The sequence below is a fragment of the Malaclemys terrapin genome, chromosome 10 (assembly GCF_027887155.1).
Source record: "Malaclemys terrapin pileata isolate rMalTer1 chromosome 10, rMalTer1.hap1, whole genome shotgun sequence".
Lineage (NCBI taxonomy): Eukaryota > Metazoa > Chordata > Testudines > Emydidae > Malaclemys > Malaclemys terrapin.
The window spans coordinates 33,705,187-33,726,629 of record NC_071514.1 but is presented as its reverse complement, the minus strand read 5'-3'; the positions used below and the strand labels follow the sequence as shown (position 1 = coordinate 33,726,629).

General features: G+C 40.6%; 1 protein-coding gene across 4 annotated transcripts in view; it reads right to left on the bottom strand.

Moving 5' to 3' along the window:
* The window catches only part of TLN2 (talin 2), a 382,138-nt gene that overhangs the window by 75,470 nt on the left and 285,225 nt on the right, over positions 1-21,443 (bottom strand). For all 4 annotated transcript variants that reach the window (XM_054041883.1, XM_054041884.1, XM_054041885.1 and 1 more), the window contains 7 exons: positions 19,977-20,120; positions 19,606-19,767; positions 17,176-17,316; positions 15,349-15,530; positions 13,776-13,908; positions 11,946-12,047; positions 7,775-7,945 (listed from right to left, as the gene is read on the bottom strand). In XM_054041883.1, coding sequence (XP_053897858.1) covers positions 7,775-7,945; positions 11,946-12,047; positions 13,776-13,908; positions 15,349-15,530; positions 17,176-17,316; positions 19,606-19,767; positions 19,977-20,120 — 1,035 coding nt within the window. The remainder of the gene's footprint in view (positions 1-7,774; positions 7,946-11,945; positions 12,048-13,775; positions 13,909-15,348; positions 15,531-17,175; positions 17,317-19,605; positions 19,768-19,976; positions 20,121-21,443) is intronic.

Genomic DNA, 21,443 nt, shown 5'->3' with positions numbered 1-21,443 from the left:
TTCTTAGCTTCCGGGTTTCCTAAGACTACACCTCAAACATTTTAGCTAAAAATGATCACTATAAGAGCCAGCCATCAGTGCAGAGATAAATGGAAGAACCTAGAACTAGTGGGTGCAGAGTGAGAGGATGAGCAATAAATAGCTGTGTTTAAGTTGAGAAAGTGGAGACATACAAGGTAACTTAAAACACAATTTAACATTGCCCTCCTACTTTTCAGAGCTGGCTAGGGAGACACTAAAAATCAATGAGGAATTTGAATTTAGTACCAATACAATCCTACAGGGAGATGTACAGTCAAGGGATGTGGGAAAGAATAAAAGCCAGAGCCAAAGATCACTCCAAGATTTCTGGTCTTGGGAGCTAATTTAGATGTTTGAGGTAAGGTGAGTGAGAGAGCGAGCATGCAACACACACAAAATCTTTTACCAAGGAGAAATTCAGTGAGAGTTTAAGTTATAGCCAGGAGTTGATATAGTGAAGAAAGCCAAGATAAAGCCAAGCCTTAAGCTAGCAACAAGGTGACCTAGCGGGCTAAAAGAAATATAGAAGAGAGCTGGGGATAATGCCTGGAGCACTCCCCACACCCTGGAAATTGTAAAGCTTCAACCAAAGGTGGAAGATGAGCAGTTAAAAGGGGAGGTTTCAAACCAAGAGAGGGAGGGAAGGGGACAAAAATGATTCCTAGCTCAAGGTACCCAAGGTTTATAGCAGGGGTAGGCAATCTATGGCACATGTGCCAAAGGCGGCACACGAGCTGATTTTCAGTGGCACTCTCACTGCCTGGGTCCTGACCACCGGTCCAGGGGTTCTGCATTTTAATTTAACTTTAAATGAAGCTTCTTAAACATTTTAAAAACCTTATTTACTTTACATACAACAATAGTTTAGTTGTATATTATAGACTTATAGAAAGAGACCTTCTAAAAACATTAAAATGTATTACTGGCACGTGAAATCTTAAATTAGAGTGAATAAATGAAGACTCGGCACATCACTTCTGAAAGGTTGCCAGCCCCTGGTTTATAGTATAGGCCACACTGAGGTCAAGTATAGTTGATGAAGAGGACCCAATACATCTTAAATTATCTTGGTTCAAAACACCTTAGGTAATAGTCAGGGCAGGACAGGCAAAAGAAATATTTCAGAGAAACTCCTTACTAACCTCATTCTTCAACACTGTTGGATCATCTACTGCAGGGGTCTCAAACACGCGGCCCGCAGAGTTATTTCCTGCAGCCTGCCATAGGTGCCAACTTCGTGGGTGCTCCGGGGCTGGAGCACCCACAGGGAAAAATGAGTGGGTGCTCTGCACCCACCGGCAGCCAAGCTCCCCTTCCCCACCTACTCCCAGCGCGCCACGTCCATGCCCCTCCGCCTATCTCCCAGCGCTTCCCGCTGCCAATCAGCTGTTTGGCAGCGCTTAGGACTTTCCAGGAGGGAGGGGGGAGTAGCAAGGATGCAACACGCTCAGGGGAGGAGGCGGAGAAGAGGCAGGGCCGGGGCGGGGATTTGGGGAAGGGGTTGGAATGGGGGCGGGGCCTCATGGAAGGGGTGGAGTGGGGGTTTTGCAGTCTGTTACCAACCAATTTTGAAGTTCTCAGCTATTTTGATGTGACAATTGATGTACAACTACAGAAAGGTGTGTATCTCTGCTGTGCCAAGCGTACTAGACCATTGTGATATCAGAGATAACTCAACCAACCAATCACCACCCTTACTCAATAGCTAATTTGCATGCTACAATTTCATTGGTTGTAAGATGGAGACTTAACAGATGGTAGATTACTTGGCCCGACTGCCACACCCTTGTGCCTAGCTGCCACCTCATATATCAGCATAACCACCTACACAACAACACAACCAGCAAGTCCAAATACAGACAGCCCATCACCCCAGTACACACCCCTTATTTGCCACCGACATAAATCAACCAAAATCTCCCAGCACAACACAATCCAGGCACAAATCAACACAGCTTCCCATAACAACACACATTTGCCCACCCTCACTCATACTTACCATAAACTTGAGTGGCTAAGTGGCAAGTCCTTTGCTAGTATGCATATATTGGGCTACTGTGACAACGCAATAAAAGTCAGTAGAAAAATCACTGTAAGATGCTATACAATTTAAGGGTGTAGAAAAAAGGTATATATTATATGAAAAACAGTACATGGCCCTGTAATTAAAAGATTACATGATAACATAGTCTCAAAGGGGCAGAGAAAAAGTTGTGTGGGCAACCCTAATTTTGGCACATGTGCTCAACTGTGCAGTCTTAACATTCTCTTAGTGTAGTTTTTTGTATGGAATGTGGTACAATTTGCAAGCAACACTGAGATTGGTTTTGTCTCAGGATATCAAACCTAATATTGATGCTCTGGTTGATGCAAAACACTGCCAGCAAAACGGCCAAAAATGAAATGACTGTCAAAATTAGCACTGACTTTTCGCATTACAGTTTTAAAAAAGTTAATACATTGACTTTTAATAGCATACTACATTACTCTTCATTTTTTACTATACTTTTGTATCGTTGTATGAAAAGGTGTCAGTGATGCGGCCCTCGGGACAATGTACTAGTCCTCATGTGGCCCTCATGGTGATTTGCGTTTGAGATCCCTGATCTACTGCTTTGAGAAATTTGACTGACAAATTAAGAAAATGAGAGCAATTAACTATTAGATTTAATAAAAGTATGTTATAACAGTTCAGCATGTTTTAGAAACAGCATTAACTGGGTTGAATGTGCTTTGGACCAGATTATTGTCAGAACTCAAAAAAGACTCAAACTGTGAACTACAAAAAAGGGACTACATTTTCCTGATCACCTACGTTGACCAGCTCTACTTCATATAGTGTATCAGATGAGTAACTCACACAACCCATCGCTATTATAAACAGCTTAATGTATATGCTTGTGATGAGGCATAGCAATATGCCTGTTGATCTACTGCTAATACAGGGACCAAAGGGAATGAGCTAGTCCTTCTTGGCCATGCAATCCTTTCAGCTGAATCCACATTATTTTTTTTCCTCCAGTTTGAGATATTTTCCAGAGACCTGTACACCTTGAATTTTCAACTCTCCCAACCCAAACATACTAGCTGAAGCTGGCAGAAATACCAATACCTCCTTACAAAGCACGCATAAATGAATTGTGCTCTCATCTCCTCTTCATGCACTCTCTTAATTCCTGGGAAAGCTAATGGCATGGGTAAAAATGTTTCAAGGGAAAATATAGCTCTCCGCTTCCCGCAAACAGCCCAAAGATAATGAAGCAATTTCTTTTACATAAACGGAATGAGGTGACAAAGTTTGATTTTTGAACGTAAGCATCATAGCTCAGATGATTTGGTTAAATCCAGTGAGGAGCTTCATGCATATGTAGTTCAGCCTTCAACCTCCACCATTTCCCTTTGTATTTTTGCTGGTATCATCTTCCTTCCTGTGCTTCAGTTATATTTAGGCAAACCTTCAGTGACAGATACAACATCTAAGTATTGTGCACACTGAAGAGATTTAGCATCTTGTAGGGATATAAAACAACTAAAAATATATAAAATTTAAAGCTGAAAGCTCTGCTTGGTTTGAATGACTCATCAGACAGCAGTTCCTTATTTATTACATTTGTTCCTCCTCTGTATTTCATTTCAGTGACGCAACAAGCTTCAGAAAAGATTTCCTTGTCAGGCATCTTCAGAACAGATGGAACCATCTTTGTTCACTCTACTATACAAACGTAAACTGAGCAGCCAAGCGCAGGCAGCAGAAAGGATAAACAATGGCTGCATTGATCAGAAGTCTTTTCCAGGCTACACAATAGACTTGCGTGAGTGTGGCAAAGTAAAGTATAAAAGCCTATGTATGCAAGTATTGGCTCACCTGGAGGCACTGCATGGGATATGCTCAAGCTAATGCAGTATTTTTTTAAGCATTAAATTCTAAATTAACTCTTGCAGGAGTCCTTAAATATCAGCCCTGATGTTCCTTGGTATTGCCAACAATCGAGGATACAGCATTTGTATTTCCCTATCATCTCTGCCCTATATCCTAGGTCTGTGATACTGCATTATTCGATGTCAATAATGATGCCCAATTTATTAATCGAGAAGAAGTGGAGGACGGGAATGAAGGAAGTCAGTGTTTACTGAACAAGATGAGGCAACAGGCAATCAGAGCAAGCCTAGCAGAAGAAACAAGCCAACAGGCAATTACGCTCACTACCAAATTTTAGAACACACTGTGGGATTTAGATAACATAAGCTGAAACATACAATCACCATCAAATTTATTTAAATACCATACGGTTGTTGCACTTTTTTTTTGAAGTACTATGAACAATTCAGATAGCATGAATGTGGAGTGAGCGTAGACGGGACAAAAGTGTTAGGATTAAACTGTACAACTGCAGTTGCTCTGAAAGAAGTCTGGTAGCAGACAAACCCGAGGACACCAACTGGACTCAGTCAACTTCTGAAGTCTCACTGAGAAAACATTCTGAGAGGTGTGCTCAAGAGCCGGCAACTCGATAGTGCAAGGAAAGAAGACTCATACATGGACAGAATGGCTCCATGCAATGGGAATGCAATAGGGAGCGCTCACCTCACTGCCTTTGTTCAGAGTCCAGCTCAGATTGGAAATGGCCACAAGTTAACATTCAAGAGATATTTAGATGCCTCCATTAAATCATTCTGTAGGTGTCTCTGCCCTTTTGTGGATTCATCCAGAAAGGGTCACCTGACAGACAAAGGGTAGGTGCCATTGCCTCCAACAGACAATGGGTATTAGCAAACCCAAGGCCCATCCTATTCTGCACTACACTGGAAGAAAACTCCTGCCCCCTCCCCCCCCCCCCCATTGCTCAGCCCAAAAGGCAAGTATCTGTGGAGGCTAGCGCCCACCATGAAGTAACATTGGTCCCATGTCATCTGAGAGTATGGTACTCCTGAGGGCATTCTGCGCCAAAAAAATAAAAATTATGCACACAATATTTTAAAATTCTGCAAAATTCCACAAATTATATTTGTCAAATAAATGTGGAGGTTCCAGCATGGCATTGGGGAGCACAGGACACTGGCTGCACAGAGGTGGGAGATCACTGTGCAGAGCTCCCCCTCCAGGACACGGACTCAGTGGTGAGGATTCACCCAACCCTGACACAGTGCAAGGACCGGGCCTGCCCCAGAAACACCCCAGGGCCCTGCCTCTCTGTGACAGGAGCACCAGATTTGGGTAGGCAGGTTAAGCAAGGCAGGATCCAAGTGTGGAGGGGCTTAGTGTGGGGGGATCCAGGTGTGGGTTGAGAGGGTTCTGTGGGGGGCAATCTGGGTGCGGGAAACTCAGTGGGGGATCCAGGTGTGGGGGAGATCTGGATGCACAGGGGCTTGTTGGAGAGTTCTGGGTGCAACGGTAATGGGACTCTGCAGGGGGGTCCATCTAGGTGAAGGTGGTTGGGGCTCAGTGAGGGGGGGTCTGGGTGTGTGTGGGTTCAGTGGAGGGGGTCCAGATGCTGGGGGAGTGGGGCTCATTGGGGTGGGGATCCAGGTGCAGCTGGTTGGGACTTGGTAGGGTGGAGATCCAGGTGGCTTGTTAGGGTGGTCAGGTACAGGGGGAGTGGGGCTCTGGGTGCAGGGGGGGAAGTGAAGCTCGCTGGGATGGTCTGGGTATGAGGGGGTCTGGCTGCACGGGGGTTGGGCAGATGGAGAAATAGCTCCCGGTACAGTGATCCCTCCCCCTGCAGCTGAGAAGCTATGGGTGCAGGAAGCACAGGGTTGGGGGAGGGAAGAAGGGAGTTTGCAGAGCTTCCTACAGCCGGGCAAGAAACCTGGGGGTGGGTCTGATGCGGCCCTGGATGCCGTGCAGGGGAAGAGAAAGTCCTGTCCTCCCCAGCCCAGCCAGGACTCCATATAAGGAACCTGAACCAGAATTCACTGAAGTCAAAGAGAATCCTTCTGTTGACTTCAATGAGTTTTGGCTCAGATACAAAGGAAACCTTTTTGCACCTCACCATCTCTACACGGGTATTAGTGTGTTAGCTTATGTGTAAAGTAGTTTTAGTTACCCAACTGCTTTCTAAATGAGATACATTGTTCTAAATCCATCAGCCCTATCACCATTTGAAAGTCTCAGAGTTCAAAAACAATTTATATGCACCCAGTTAGGCAACATCTACATGGAATACTTCCTAAACCATATGCAGAACACACCATGGAAATGCAAACCCTTCATGAGGCTGGAAAGAAGCAGCTGACCAAAGAAGGCAGCACACAACCCAAAGAACATTAGCGGCAGAAGGTAAAAATACAAGTTATTTTGGCCAAGGACATGCTCTTGCAATTAGTACCCAGTAATCTCAAAGCCAACAAGACTGGCTTTTAAGGTCTTGAGCGTACAAATGCCCCGTGCCCCCACACACTCCCAAAGCATAAGCTACAGGCAGTCCTCAACTTTACGACGTTCGACTTACGACCAACGGCACTTATGACATTTCCGAACTGACACCCTGATTCGACTTATGACAATTGGTTTTGACTTTATGATGGTCGGTCCCGCAATGGAGTGGATTGCGGTTCCGAGTTACAACATAATTTTCAGGAACCAATTGTGTCGTAAGTCCAAGGACTGCCTGTACAGTAAAGAGTATTTTACTGACTATTCAAAAGGATGGGCTGAACTGACCCTGTCAGGATTCAAAGATGTGATTAAGTGTTCCAAACCTGGTGCTTGTATCTCCAAGCCATCCCTTCTCTCTGCCCTGATAACCACAGAAGCACCTTCACACAACCTGCATGGACTGTTTTGTTCAGGGATCTTGTTAAGCAAGAAGATTTTTATAATTATATTTTCAACCAAATGAGAGAGAGAGAGTGTACACAGTGATAATTTGTGTCCATCCTGTTTGTGTCAGCTGCTGTAAATCAGTAGTGACATGCTGTACAATTAGTAACTCCAACACTGGAAAACTGGAGGCATTTTTTAGTTCATATATTGACCAAGCATTGTTATATTCTAATAACCTCTAAATTAAATGGACATTATATTTGGCTCTGTTACTATGTATTCCTTATCTCCTGATCCTCAAAAAAGTATTTAGGATTTTTTCCAGATGCTTGGGGAGCCATTTTATAATCCAGTTATTCCTTTTCTTCTTACAAAAACATAAATGAGGCAAAATCTTTGAGTTATTCATCAGTTCAGCTAACATCTAATGTGTGAAAGACTTATTGGCTACACATTTTTCTGGAGGTCTTAATGTACTGTTATATATTACAACAGCTTTGCAAAACTGTCAAATACTTGGAAACCCAGCACAAAATTCTATTTGCCTGTCCTTTACCATGACAATTGTGGCGGTAATTAAATAAATTAATGAAAGTTAAAGCCAGGCTAGTATACACTAAAGATGAATGCTTAATGTATATACAAGCATTTTTCTGTATCATATGCAACTAAAACTGTGTGTGCATGCTTAGAATATTATTAATACTTCACACAGCAGTCAGAATATAGTTTTCCCCTAATGATCTTAGCTTGCTGCTATTTTTCACAATTGAAAGGAAAACAACAAAGACTTAAATTCTTAGGAAAACAACAAACTTGCAGAAGGGCTTATCTTTGAGTCACCATTATGAGAAAATAAAATATCTGATAATTAACATACAATCCTATTGTCCACTGCTACTTTCTAGATTCCACTCTAACACTGGCGGATTCATTTCAGATGACTGTTTCTAATGACCGCTCCCATTTCATTACACACATGTACTATACCTTGGGATTTCCTCCTCCTTCTTTGGCTGCATACAGCATCTGGAGGGCAGATTCTGCTAGTGTCTTTGTCTGGTCCAGGACAGTCATCTGTTGCTGATGATCTAGCATCTTGGATGCCACACCAACTGCAGCTAAAATCAGGGGTTCAAAGTAACTCGCCAGTTGCGTAACCTAAGACAACAGAGATGATGAAAAGCTTGTGATCCAGTTTCCGAGAGGAGACAACATCCCTCTCTAATTAACATCAAGGAGATCTCTAGCTGTTCTTTGAGCATAATTTGAATAGCACACCTTCAAAATGCTTCAGATTAGCATGAAATATAGTTCATTCTAATGTCTTCCTAAGGTATTCCGTCTCTTCTTCAGCTGCGAACGCTGCAATATAGTAATGCTTCCCTCTCAGATGTTCTCAACTTTGCGTGTGAGACTCTGACGTCAGATCCAATTGTTTTCAAAACTGACATGGAAGTCAGACAGTACTTAAGGGCATAAATGAAGACAGTCTCCTCCACCACATGGGGAAGGATCTGTAATTAAACGCTGGAATTTCTCATGTTTGGTTGCAGACAACAGAAAACAGAGTAGAATGTCTTGCACCTGGAATTTCAGAAGAGGTTTATTTGATCTCAGATAGACAGTCTGTATTTTGAATCTTTCAGACAATTACTGTCTCTATGAAGGAACAAACAAATTTCTCTGAAAGCCTCATTTAAGTCTTATCCCAAAAAAGACCTGAATGATTCAGAAACATTTTTTAAGATGCTATATTTTGCTGAAGGGCTAATATTGCCTCAGGATATAGTCTGCTGTTCTACCACGAATAAGCAGGTCCGTAAGGGAGTGAAGTGGCCAAATCACATGCTTATACTCTTTAGATAGTGAGCATCAATAGATTCAAGCACGTAACAAGTATAGCAGAGTGGATTAGAGAGAAACAGAGGTGTTTCTTATAAATAACATTTAAATGGAAGAATAAACAGTTTCTCAATTGACTAACAAAAACAGTTTGACAGAAGTTGTCCAATAGAGGTTAAATGGAATCAATACTTTGTATGTATTTCATTGCAGTACCTCAAGACCAATTCCACTGGTAATTTATTCTGAGCTACCTTATTCTGGTTTGACTTTTTTCCTGTACTGAGAGGTTCTTCAAAACCTCATGTAGTCTCATTCCTTCCCCAAGTTACTCAACTAATTCACTGTTGTGCTGCTGAAGGCCCTCCACTACTGGCTGACACACAACTCACCCAAAGCAAATGAGATTTTACTATGTAAAATCTACAACATAAAATGAAAATTTGACAAACTGGGGGCCGCGAGGTTATTATGTGGGGGTCACGAGCTGTCAGCCTCCACCCCCAAACCCTGCTTTGCTTCCAGCATTTATAATAGTGTTAAATATAAAAAAAAGTGTTTTTAATTTATAAGGGGGTCGCACTCAGAGGCTTGCTGTGTGAAAGGGATGACCAATACAAAAGTTTGAGAACCAATACAACATGAATTGACTTGGTTCCACTCTAGAAGTAATCAAGAAGGAGCAGGCTTTAAATCTCCTAAAAGATTAAAATATTCTGAGGCCAGTCTGACCTCCTCTGTAACAGAGACTATAGGACTTCCCTAAATTAATTCCTGCTGAGATAGGATATTTTTCTAAAAGATAGATTCTATCTTGATTTAAAAATTGCCTGTGATGTAGAATTTATCACAACTGTTGGCAAGGAAGTCAGTACGACTTTGGACCTGCTTACTTCGAGGTAAGACAACACAACACACATAAATAGCAATCCATCGCGCACTGCTGAAACAGCATGTAGAATATAGCACACAGTTCTGCAGTCCTTTCCAGAAATGGAAAGACATTCAAGTGAAAGAACTTCTCAGAAGAGCTATAAAAATGATTAAGTTTCTGCAACGATTGGCTTAGGAGGAAAAATCAGTAGTACATAAAAATATAGTATAATGTAGCTAAAAACATGTTTATGTCTAATTCAGTAAAACATTGACTAAATGGATAATGGTCAACTAATATCTGAAGCCTGGAAACATCTAAGTAATTTCTCTTCCTTATTTTGCTTACAAAAACATAAACAAGAAACAGGATGAAACTAAAGAGAAAGTTAGGCCGAATATCAAGAGAAACTTTCTAAACGTGCGATCTATTAAACGGTGGCAAAGTCTTTCAAAGGAAGCTGTGGAAACCATATCACTTTATTGATGTAAAATGGTGGATGTTCCCACATAGAGAATAGCTGGTTTATCTGGTATATAAAGAACCACCATGCATGGACAGGAGGATGGAGATGACCATTTAATAGCACACATCTTTTCCATCTAGAGCAGTGATGCTCAGACTGTGGCTCTCTAATGTGTCTCTACAGCTCTTTGGAGCATGATATCAAAATGCTGTGATTTAATTATTAACCAATCTAAGTTATTAACCAATCAGGATTAGTATCTTATTAACCAACTGTAGTTGATAAAATAATAATACTTGGTCAGTCATTTTGCTGTGAGAATTTTATATATCTAAAAACCTAACTATTTCCCCAGTCAGATTGTTTTAAATATGAATATATAGTACTTTAGTAAATGAAACAATGAATTCACTCTATTGCGGCTCTTTTGGACAATGCTGATTGCTCCTTTAGCTCCTGAACCACTGAGATCTGAGAATCACTGATTTAGAGTCTGAGTTACTCTGAGCCAAAGAAAACATTAATCTAATCATGGTATACAAAGTTGCTATAAACAAAGGCAATATCAAATGCCTCAGTTATTTAATGATTATCCAAAACTAAATAGACAGCAATAGATATCAGGTGTTCAGAAAATCTAGCACATGAAGACAAAAATAAAAGAAATAATTATTTGCTTCTGTCTTTCACATGTTAAATGGGTTGACATAGAAAGATTACATTTATCGTTCTCAAAATTAAATATATTTCAGAATATGGTAATAAATAATTTCTGAGAAACTGCTAAAACCCAGTACATATAACTTTGTAAGGTGGCAATAGTTGTTTTTTATACGTTTAATATGCTAAACTAAAGCCCCAAGAGGAACAAGTGTTTTGTACACTACAACACACATCTATTGTAGTAGTTTATAGCACAACCTGAGTCCGAGCCTCTCCATAATCTTTCCGTTTTGAAGACAACATTCAGTAGCAAATCTTCACTGGAACTGCAGGCCTGAGCTATGTTTCTTTTACAGTTAACCACATTTGGCAATTTTTAAATTGATACAAGTTGTATTGGCCTTTCAGTAACTCATCCATGACTAGACTTCTAAAGGAAAATTTGGCAGGGCACCAGGAATTTAAAAGGGGTAAGCTACTGAAGCTTGAAAATCAGCTGCACAACATGTCCTTTTTATATCTTAGGTTTTTTATACCGTACATCTGTACTGATATTTTAACACTGATTAGCATTGTTGAGCTCTACTAGTTATGTCAAAGACCCATTTAACTCCTCCTCCCCTCACTGTGGATTGACATACCACCTTTTAATGATTCCACCTGCCAAGGATCTGCATATTTGCTACATCAATCTAAAAATAAACATTTTTGCAATTAAGCAAGTGTTAATGCAATAGACGGAGGTCTTCAAGATGTAATTAGACATTTTTAATAAGTCCTAAAACACCTAGTTATATGCTAAACAGGAAAAGCACTCAATACCCACAGTGTTAGGGATATAAAGAAGCAGACATTTTAAAAAGCATCATTAAAATCCAAAATGAAAAGAACGCAAAGGACTTTTTTTAATGAAATAATTACTTTAAAAAGCACTTAAACTTATAAAAACCCTAAAAATCCAAAATTAACTCCAAAGATCAGTCCTCAATTCACCCTCATGTGGCCAGGAATTGAAGCTATTATGGTCCTGTATCGAAGTAGCCCGAGGACAGTGAGCAATCTTGCATGTCCTGTACTTCGCAATAATTAGGCGAATAGGGTCAAACAATTTTTGCCTCTGATTTACATTTTCTGCCTTCAGGAATCCAAGATCTTTCCCCCAACCCATATTTCCCTGTACATTTTTAGTGTAATGTGAATAAGCTTACAACACACTGTAGCATCTACCGTTGTCTCATTACTGACACAAGACAATTCCATACACTCAAAGGAATCAGGACTTTAGAAATTACAATAAATACAGGACCAAGTACCTTGTGTCCCAGCTGAGCTGCCTCTCCCCGAGCTGCTGTTGCTATGGGATCAATAAGGTGCCCAATTTCCTGAACAACTGATGTCAGCTGCTCCTGTAAAGCCTAACAAAAAGAGACATTGTCAGTTCTTTCCACAGCAATTCATTCACTGAGCCACACTATTTCACAAGATACCCTCATGCCAGCTGAACTGCAAAGAACTCTGTCAAACCACATTCAACAGTATAAAGAGCAGATGCAAACTAGTAAGTTTTATTTACATGCTTGTCCATTTCTCCACATTTATCTTCCCCTCTTGCGGGGTGCCCTGACAGAGGCTGTTTGCTGTACATAATCATGAGGCAAGGCGGAAAAAAAAAGCTCCTTCCAGCTCTGGCTTGCAGTGCCTGTTCCTCCATTCGCTTCTAGCTCCAGTAGTAACATGACAAGTGATGCTATTGTTGCCTCTGATTTAATGACATTAGACTGCTCAGAAAAATCACCAGGACTGCTGAGCTAAACATGAATCAGCACTTTCAAGGCAACAGTGCAGCACAAAGAGGAAAGTTTTAATTGTGAACTCCATATACATTGATATGAAAGGGAACGGAAAAATAAGTCATCTCCAAGTAGGAGATATGGACTAGTCTCCAAAATATGTAGTGGAGACATAAGGATAAAGAAGGACAGGTGTTAGAAATGCCAATACTAGAACTATTTCCCTCTAGTTCAAAGGCAGTTAATGCCTTGGGTAGCCAGGATTTAGCTCACCCTGCAAAAAACAAGAAATAAAACGGCATCTTTATGATTTGCTTTATTTACATATTGCTTTAAATAAGACTTGGTAGCTTGAGTAATGCTTATTCAAACTTCTAACACTATTAGCAAGGTGCAAAACAGGATGGACATTTTTAACAAGAAGAAAGAGGAATTAAGTTGTTTTTAAAAAACAAACAAACCACTTTTGTGGTAACTTTATGCACTTTTATTTCTTTTGAGCCACTCCAGGAAGATAAAAGTTTTAGTGGTGTATCTAGCAGTGCTGCTTAGCTTGAAAATAAATAACCACTCATGTGCAAATGCAAGAGAGCAAATTTGAGAGAGAAGAACTTCATACCAATTTCATTAAAATTGGAAGCAAATGTAAAGCTGTTTTGTGTAGGAGACAGGGACAGTGATAACATTTACTATTAATGAGGAACTTTATTTAAAATATGAAGTTTATCACTCAGAGTGCTCACTACATGCTATGAGTAATTGTTAGCAGCTTTTCTCTCATGAATATATTGAACACTTGCAATGTGGAATGCTTAGCGTGGGACTGTGCTGTCTGCTGTCCAATTTACTCTAGCAGTTGATCAATATATGATATCTTAGTATTAAGGCACAAAAGCAAATATGCAAAAATGATGTCCCTCAGGCCTGCTCTGATGAGCTGCTAAATCGCATCTAGTCATGCACCCTTAACAAAACACTCGTTTCATCTGCATTTCTGGCTCCCTTGCTTTTTTCCCATCTTACAATCTCATATACAATTTAAGCAAGCTCCATTCCCCAATAGACAAATGTCAATGTCATCCCAAATTTCATTTTGCCTCACTACCTTCCCGATCATAAAGCCCTATTAACACCACCATTAAACACCCCAGATTAGGCCAGAAATCAGTCTCCCCATGAACAAATTTGCGGATTTGCCGTAAGAGCCTTCTAATGGGAAAATTTCTCCCCTGAGGACAGTCTGTGCTGCCTCTACACAGTTCCTAGTTCCAATGTTTTCCTTCTGATATGAAGAAAAGCAAAAGGCAAGTATGAGTGCTTAATTTTACTCAGTTACACTGCAGTCTGCCTTACCTCAACTGAGATGTCATCCCTTGTGGCCAAGTTCTGACTGACTGCTGCAAGGGAAGCCTGCTCAATATCTCTAATACACCTATTGATTCCATCAATGGAGTAATCACATTCTCTCTGGCCCGGGGCTTTGTCCCTGAAACAAAAGAAGATATGGTAATTTAAGGTTGAAGGAGGTCCTCATTCATGAATTCACACACAAATTCATGTTATTAATAGACCATACACTACAAGTGGGGCAGCAAGAAAGAGAACTAGGTTTGTTGTACCAATAAGGGTTTGAGACCCATAAATAGCTGAGATATTCTGGATGTTTTGTGGCATGTAAGTCCTAGGGATTTGACAAGAAAAGGGAGCCTTTAATGAAGCAGAACCATGATACTCTCCCAGGTGAATAAGTAGCTGCACTAGCCACCTCAGAAAAGAGCCCTCCTAAGGTGGCCATGGCAGAGGACTTGAAAAAGCAGGACTTTAGGAGCAACTGAGACAGATGAACAAAGCCTCCCACCTTCTGTTGAATGTAGGGGAGAAAACAGCCAATAGCTCCATGAAGATCTCCTTGGGTATTGGGTAAGTTTTACTCTCAAATGCAAATACATTTTAATGGAAATTAATCTGTGGGACTTTAATCTAGACTGGCAGTTTGTAGTTGAAGTATAAAATCCTGAAAGGACAATATTACCTTAGATGCAGTACACAGCCACCACCAAACAGTTTATTCACTCAGTACCCAGTTCCACTAACAGTTAGAATACATAATGTAATCCCTCTTTTCATGCGTGTTTAAGTTTGCATACAAGAGATTTAGTGATTCTTCTAAAATTAAGGTACGCGTGCGCACACACCCACAAGAACAATCTTATAAAGTAAACAGAAAAAAAACTGTAGTAGAGAACAAGCATTCAAGTTATTTTGGTCCTGATATAGCTAAGCACTTCAGAATGTGCTTTGCTGAATCAGAATCCTAGACATCCCATTTGATTTGCCTCAAAATTGTCGTCATTTGTAGGGAATGTTTTCCACGTTCTGCATACTGCTAAGTATGATTTAAATATGTTCCAATTTACATAGGCCCTACCATATTTTCTGCTCTATTTGCTTTAAACTCAATAAAAGGAGGAACTTGGCAAAACCCCCACTTTCCAGAGCTGTGCAATCATCAATGTAATGATAATTGCGCACAAAGTACAAACAGAGAGACCTTGTGTACCATAGAATGCAATCAATATTTGTCAAACAGACAAAGGCACAAGCTGCTAAGGAATTAAATTTCATTTTCAAGCTTCTAAGAACGAATAAAATAATGGAGGGAAATAGACAAAAAATAACTTTCTTACGACAGCTCCCTCGTCCCTTTAACTATCCACGACTTACTATTCAGTATATAGGATAAGAAATATTTGCTCTATGGAAAGCAAATGGCGTTCAAGTCCCTTTATATGGTTTTCATCGATAAAATGACAACGGCAGCATGGGCCATTAGGTACTATCATTTTATTCCACATTACTGGATAAGGTGCTGGGGCATTACGGCATGAGAGTGGAAGATAGAAAAAAGTTATGACAAAAAACGCACCTAATGGAAGTGATCAGACTCTTAATTGAATCTGAAACCGTGTGCGAATGCCCAGCAAGTACAGACCAAGTAGGTGGGTCCTTTGGATTGATAGCCAGCGAACGAGCAGTTTTGATCAATAAAGCTGAGCTCTCCAACATCGTCTTGGCGGAAATCAGAATTGGCTCCTGTGCTCGAGATCCCTGTGATCAAAAGAGCAGCAAGACACATGCACAAGTAACAGAATTAGAATCTTCTTCAAAACGAGTGGCAAACGCTTGGACTCGCCTGCATGCTAACAAAGACATGTATTGAGGGAGGACTGAACATAACACTGAAACTATTCATTTCTCCCGCACTAGCAGGAAATGCAGAATATTTGTAAGTCACCCTTGGAACTCGTCAGTTCATTTTGCTCCTGAAGAACTAGTTCTATTTAGGGCATGAGTAGATCATCAAGAACTGCACCATCATGTAATTATTAGACGGGAAGAAGTTACTGAAGTAAATTCACCATAGAAAGCAAAAAAATCTGGCTAATTTCCTGTTTGCTGTACTTAAGGAGACCACTTTCAGATTAGCAAAGGGGATACATTCAAGTGAAAAGAGGAGAAGCCCATGACTCCTGCCAAATGGAGAACTGGTGGGTATAATTTAGCAGCATGATAGCCAGTTGCAACCATTATGAGATGTCGGCAAACATGCCTTCTCAGAGGACTAGTTGAATATGGATTAAAATATTGTAACTGGGTTATAATATTTGCACCTAATATCCTGATTGGATGCCAGCAAGCTAGAAACACCAACTACAACAGGCATGGAGGGGGCAGGCCCCAAGCCTACGGATTACATTAAGTCCCACAATATGTGGATCCAGACACATACAGTTTCTGAATCCTCTGCTTCTGCTATCTCCAGTTTGGGATGAGGCCACTGAAAGCAGGAAACAGTTTGCAAATCAACTCTGAACATGTCTGCAATGCTATATAAGCTCTGTTACAATGGGATTTTACATAGTTTTGAACAAGCTTTAGTCTCCTGAAACACCCTGAATTTCCTACCTGCATGTTAAATGGTTTTGTTTTGTGAAACATAACTCCCCACAAAAAAATACTCCTTGTCAGCACAAATTCCCACTGTCATGTAATGCCATTCAGTGCATCCTAGTGATAATGCTGCTTTTGAAACCTGGAAGATTTATGACTTCACCAGATGGCGAGAACTATCTGACACAACGTGCAAGTCATTAGTACCACGTTACAAGCTAGCAACAAGAGATAAAAGTTGTTATCGCAGCATCACAAGGCTTGTCATGCTTGTACGAAATTCAAGGTCAGTGGTTAACGGAAAGAGAGCACTGCCTGCAAGAGGTCCATATGAAGGAACTCAAGGAATGCAGCATGGCAGATGAGATCAGTCCTTCAGCTAGGGTAGAGGTTTAAACCAGGAATGTGCTTTTGTCGCAGGGTAGCAGTTTTATAGGGAATGTGGGGAAAAACTGTTTCATGTATCTGTGCTGCAAGCAATTCTCAAGGGAAAAGAAGGAATCTTGAACACAGGACTGGCCAACTAAGAAAAATAAAGGATTATCCACTCCTTTGGTTGACAGTGAATTACTTGTTACTTTAAATCTACATACATTTTGTTCCTGATTTGGGATCATGGGCCCTGATCTTGCAATGAGTTCTGCATGCCCACATGGAACTCAATGTAGGATCAAGTTCTTCAAAGGTTTTCTTGATCACAAAAGTCTAACTCTACATTTTAACTTTGATAATAAAGCTATCTTGAGGGCAGGAGGACACCTCACATGCTTATTTTGTGATACAAATACAACTCTCTACCTACCTCCATGCTGATCTGGGCTGGTATACTGACAAACTCTGGATTGGAAGCAAATGCTGTCAGATTTTCCACAGCTTCAATCAAAGGTGCAGTCGCAATTCTACACTTATTGCGGTTATCTTCAGAGAAATCACCATCTAGGGCCTGGCAAAGAACATGGCAATTAGTCTCTGGAATGCAAGAGCCCATTTGTAAAGGCTCAGCAGGGTCACATACTAAAGGAAGATGGTTTAATTTATCGTAATTTTCAAAACATTTATAACATTTGAGATTTGCAAATAGATTTGAAAGTTCCTCCAGACACAAGACTGATCTTAACACTTTAGACAAAAGAAGTAAAATTTAACACAGTATGTTTTTTCACTTATTCATACGATTATTGACCCCCAAGCCCAAAGCATCTGTGCTGCTATGAAGAACAGGAAAAAAGCTTAAAATAATTGCACTCTGATGACTTCCCATAAATCATGTTTTAATACCTCAAGTCCACAGAGGTGGAAGTTGCTAACAAGTTGATCCTTTTCTTGGAAACTAAAACCTCTAAACCAGACATTCGTCTTCATAGCTGTTATTGACTCATTTTCACATAAGTGAACTCATCTCCTTCATAATCTCGCAGGAAATAGCTCAACATGAAAACAGCTTCAGTGTAAAATCATAAAACCAAGTCCTCTGAATATAGTTGTTTTACAAGAATTTTAGCAGCAGGCCACCTAATGGCTTACTGAAAGATTCAGATTCATGATTCCCAGGTTTCTCACAAGCTTCATTCCTTCTCACAAGAAGGGAAACCGCTTCCTACAGGAATTCAGGGAGGTATTTAGAAAACAAATGGTTGACATTTAACAAAAGATAAATATTTTAACTTGTATATTTCAACTCTGAAACAAGCTAGTCTCTCTCAATTCTGAATGTTATTTCTGATACACAAGCAGAGCCCCTAAGAGGGTCTCACCAACCTCAAACCCTGGATTCCAGACAACTAACAGTGAGAGTTGCAGACGTCACCTGTTTCATATGCAGCAAGAACATTTAGGCCTGGTCTACACTTGAAAGTTGTACCAGTGTTACTATGCCACTTAGGGTATGATGTTTTACCGATATACAAGTACAAGCTCAAGTGTACACATGCCTATAAGCATAGCTGATATGCTCTAGGAATTATTTTGGGGAAGTTCTATGGCCTGCGCTATAGAGGATGTCAGACCAAATGATCAATGGTCCTTTCTGGCCTTAAAAATCTATGAATCTAGTCTCTCCTCTTATTAAGGTTGCACAACACTTCCCATCAGACGACCCTGATTTTAGTTGCTTATAACTTTGCCAAACTTTAACTGTTTGGGATGAAACTTTCCATCCTTGTAGCAGGTCTATCCTGTTCTCTCATTTAAACCCCCTCCGCCCCAAAACCTAGGGAATTACACATACAAAACTATGTTAAAAGAACATTTTGTTAAGGTTACGAAGGCAAGCACTCAAAAGTTAAGAGCTGCAAGAATTAAGGTTGCCTGTGCAACCTTAATTAGTCTCCCTTGTGCTTATACATCAAGATACAATCTTTAATTCCACAATCACGTACAATTTTTTCTAGTCTTCTGCCTGTGCACAGGATGGACCTGCTCTGAGGATCTATCATGGCTGTGAAGCAAAGGAAGCTGTTGTCTGTAGGACCCCTGCTTTATTTGCTGGGTGTTGTGAAGATAAATTAATGTCATCTGAGTGTGAAGCACTCAGATATTATAGTGATGAGCACTGCAGAAAAGCCCCAGAACACATTAATGATTCTATCTTCAAAGCAGCAGTTTAATAATGTACAGTAAATAAGACATGGACCACACATTGAATGGGGAGGATAAAACAATATTGAACAGCTGCTCATTAAGTGAGCACCATCCATTCTATGTACTCAATGAGGCAGGAGTTCTGTGGAAAGAATGGTATGTGATCATGTAATTAAAGACTGTATCACAATGCATATGCACAAGGGGTCAAATTAAGGTTGCACAGATTGCATTTTGAGTGCTTGACTTTGCAACGGTAATAATCTTTTTAACAGAGAGAGAGAGAGAGAGAGAGAGCAGTATAGCTTATATCCCTTCCCATATGGGAATAGCTCTATGGTATAAAGCCCCTTTATGCCAGTAGAGCGATTCATAACTATTTATACAGCTTCTTTATAACTGCATCCACACTAAGGAGGCTTGTGCCACTTGAACTATACCAGTACAGTTAAAGTGTTACAACTTTCAAGTTTACACAAGGTGTGTCTGTACAGTACCTAGCATAATGGGGTTTTGGTCCATGATGAAGGCTCCTAATGAATGACAATATTTTAAAAAGTGTACTGCAAAGAGAAAGGAGATACTGTTAACCAGATCTTCTGTTTCAGCAGAGCAGAGGAGAAATAAAAGCACAACGAAAGAGAACATGTACCTTGATAGTTTTCACCAGGTTGGCAGTGCTGTTAGCGACCTCCTTAGCAGATTGCACGAAATGTCTCTTGGCAACGGGGTTGGCTGTCTTCGATGAAGCGATGCGACAAGCGTTACACAAAGCAGAAGTATGCTTGGCCACTATTGTGGCAGCTGATAAAACCTGAAAAAACAAATGGCACAAACAAGGTGAAGAACCAGGCAAAAGAACGAGGTAGTAATGACATTCTAATTCCGAACAAACAGTGATTCAAACCCTTTCTATGTTCACAAACTGAGTATTTCCCCTCACCAACCAACAATATAAAGCAAACAGATGGCTCCTAATAAAACACAGAAAAGGTCTCATTACAATCCTCTGGAAAGAGTTACCTGTGATGGGCTACTCGCTGGATCCACCAGATTCTGACATGCCATCTGGATTGCCTGATTGGCCCTGGCAAACTGGATAGGATCGACAAGCCCCTGGTGACCAGCCTGACTGTTGGGATCTGAGATGCCAACCAGGTAAGCGGCCTAGAAAGGGAACAAGAAATAAAAAGCAAATGCAAAGATTACGCTAAACCCATTCCAGCTGTTTAATGAGCTAGCCAAATGTTTATTGACCAGGGTGGTCAGGCTGTAGTTAGAAGTCATTTAGCAAAGCTGCTATTAATAAATGCCTAGCAACAAGTCTGTAGGAGGATATAAAAGCTGGTGTCTCTGTAATATGATTTGTGAAATCTCATTAGCCTAAACAAAACTGCTCAGCAAAATCCAAAGGGTAAAGATATTCATTATCCAATAAGCATTGAAGGAGAACTGATTTATCCCTAGGGTAGGCAGGTAAGAACTCTGATGCCGACTGTTCAAGGTAACTTTCATCCACCCAGAGCAGCCAGATTTTGAGGGGCCCAGTATTTTGGTCAAGTATGACTAGAAAACTAAAGACTACAGTTGCCCACACATCACCTTTTCACACCTTGAAGAAAAAACTATCCTCTTCAGTGTACAACAAAGTGTAAAGTTACACGTTTTAGTCACGACACAAAAGAGATGCTTTGTTTCTAGAGCTGACCGTAGGGCCCATGAAACCTGCAGCTGCAGGCCACACTCCAGGTAAGGACACATAATGGTCAGTGCTAATCTCAGTTTTTATTTAAACAATGATTCTACCCTTCTCACCACAGAGATCAGGATTTATTTATATACCCGGTAGTCAAAGCTATGTTTGGAGGTTTCTTTCTGATTTCCCTTACAGATAGGGAAATATTCACAGGCCGTCCCCTCCCCCAACAAAGCAACCCAGGACTAACTGTGGGGCCCAGGAAGCCCACAGTTACAGATTAATTGCATTTTTTGGGCGGAAGGGGGGATGGTAGAGCAATTTGCAGCTGCATGATCCCTCATAGTTGGCTCCTCCACTGAGAAGACAATATAGTTTTTGGTCACTAGGGGGAGCAGCTCAATAACTTGCTGGTTTGAAGTATGCAATTTTGGCAGACCAATCCAACAACATTAATACCACCTCTGAATGTTGCAATATTTTAAGCTTCTTAGATACTGAGAAAATATCCAGAGAGTTGTAATGGGTCTAAAACATACATTTACCATAATCTCTTTTCCTGTGCTAAAAGGGAATGAGATTATGTATAGTTTGAAGACATTATTTGAAATTACTTCCAGAACACTTTTTCTGTGATTAACTTAAGGCATAAAGCTAAAATTACCCAGCTTCAAAATAACTCAGGCTTGCCTGTGCTTCCTTCTCCTAAATTAGTTCTCAGGGGGCAAGATCTTGGGGACTATGCATAGAACTGGGAGGTACAAACACACATTCATGACATGGCTCTGACACTT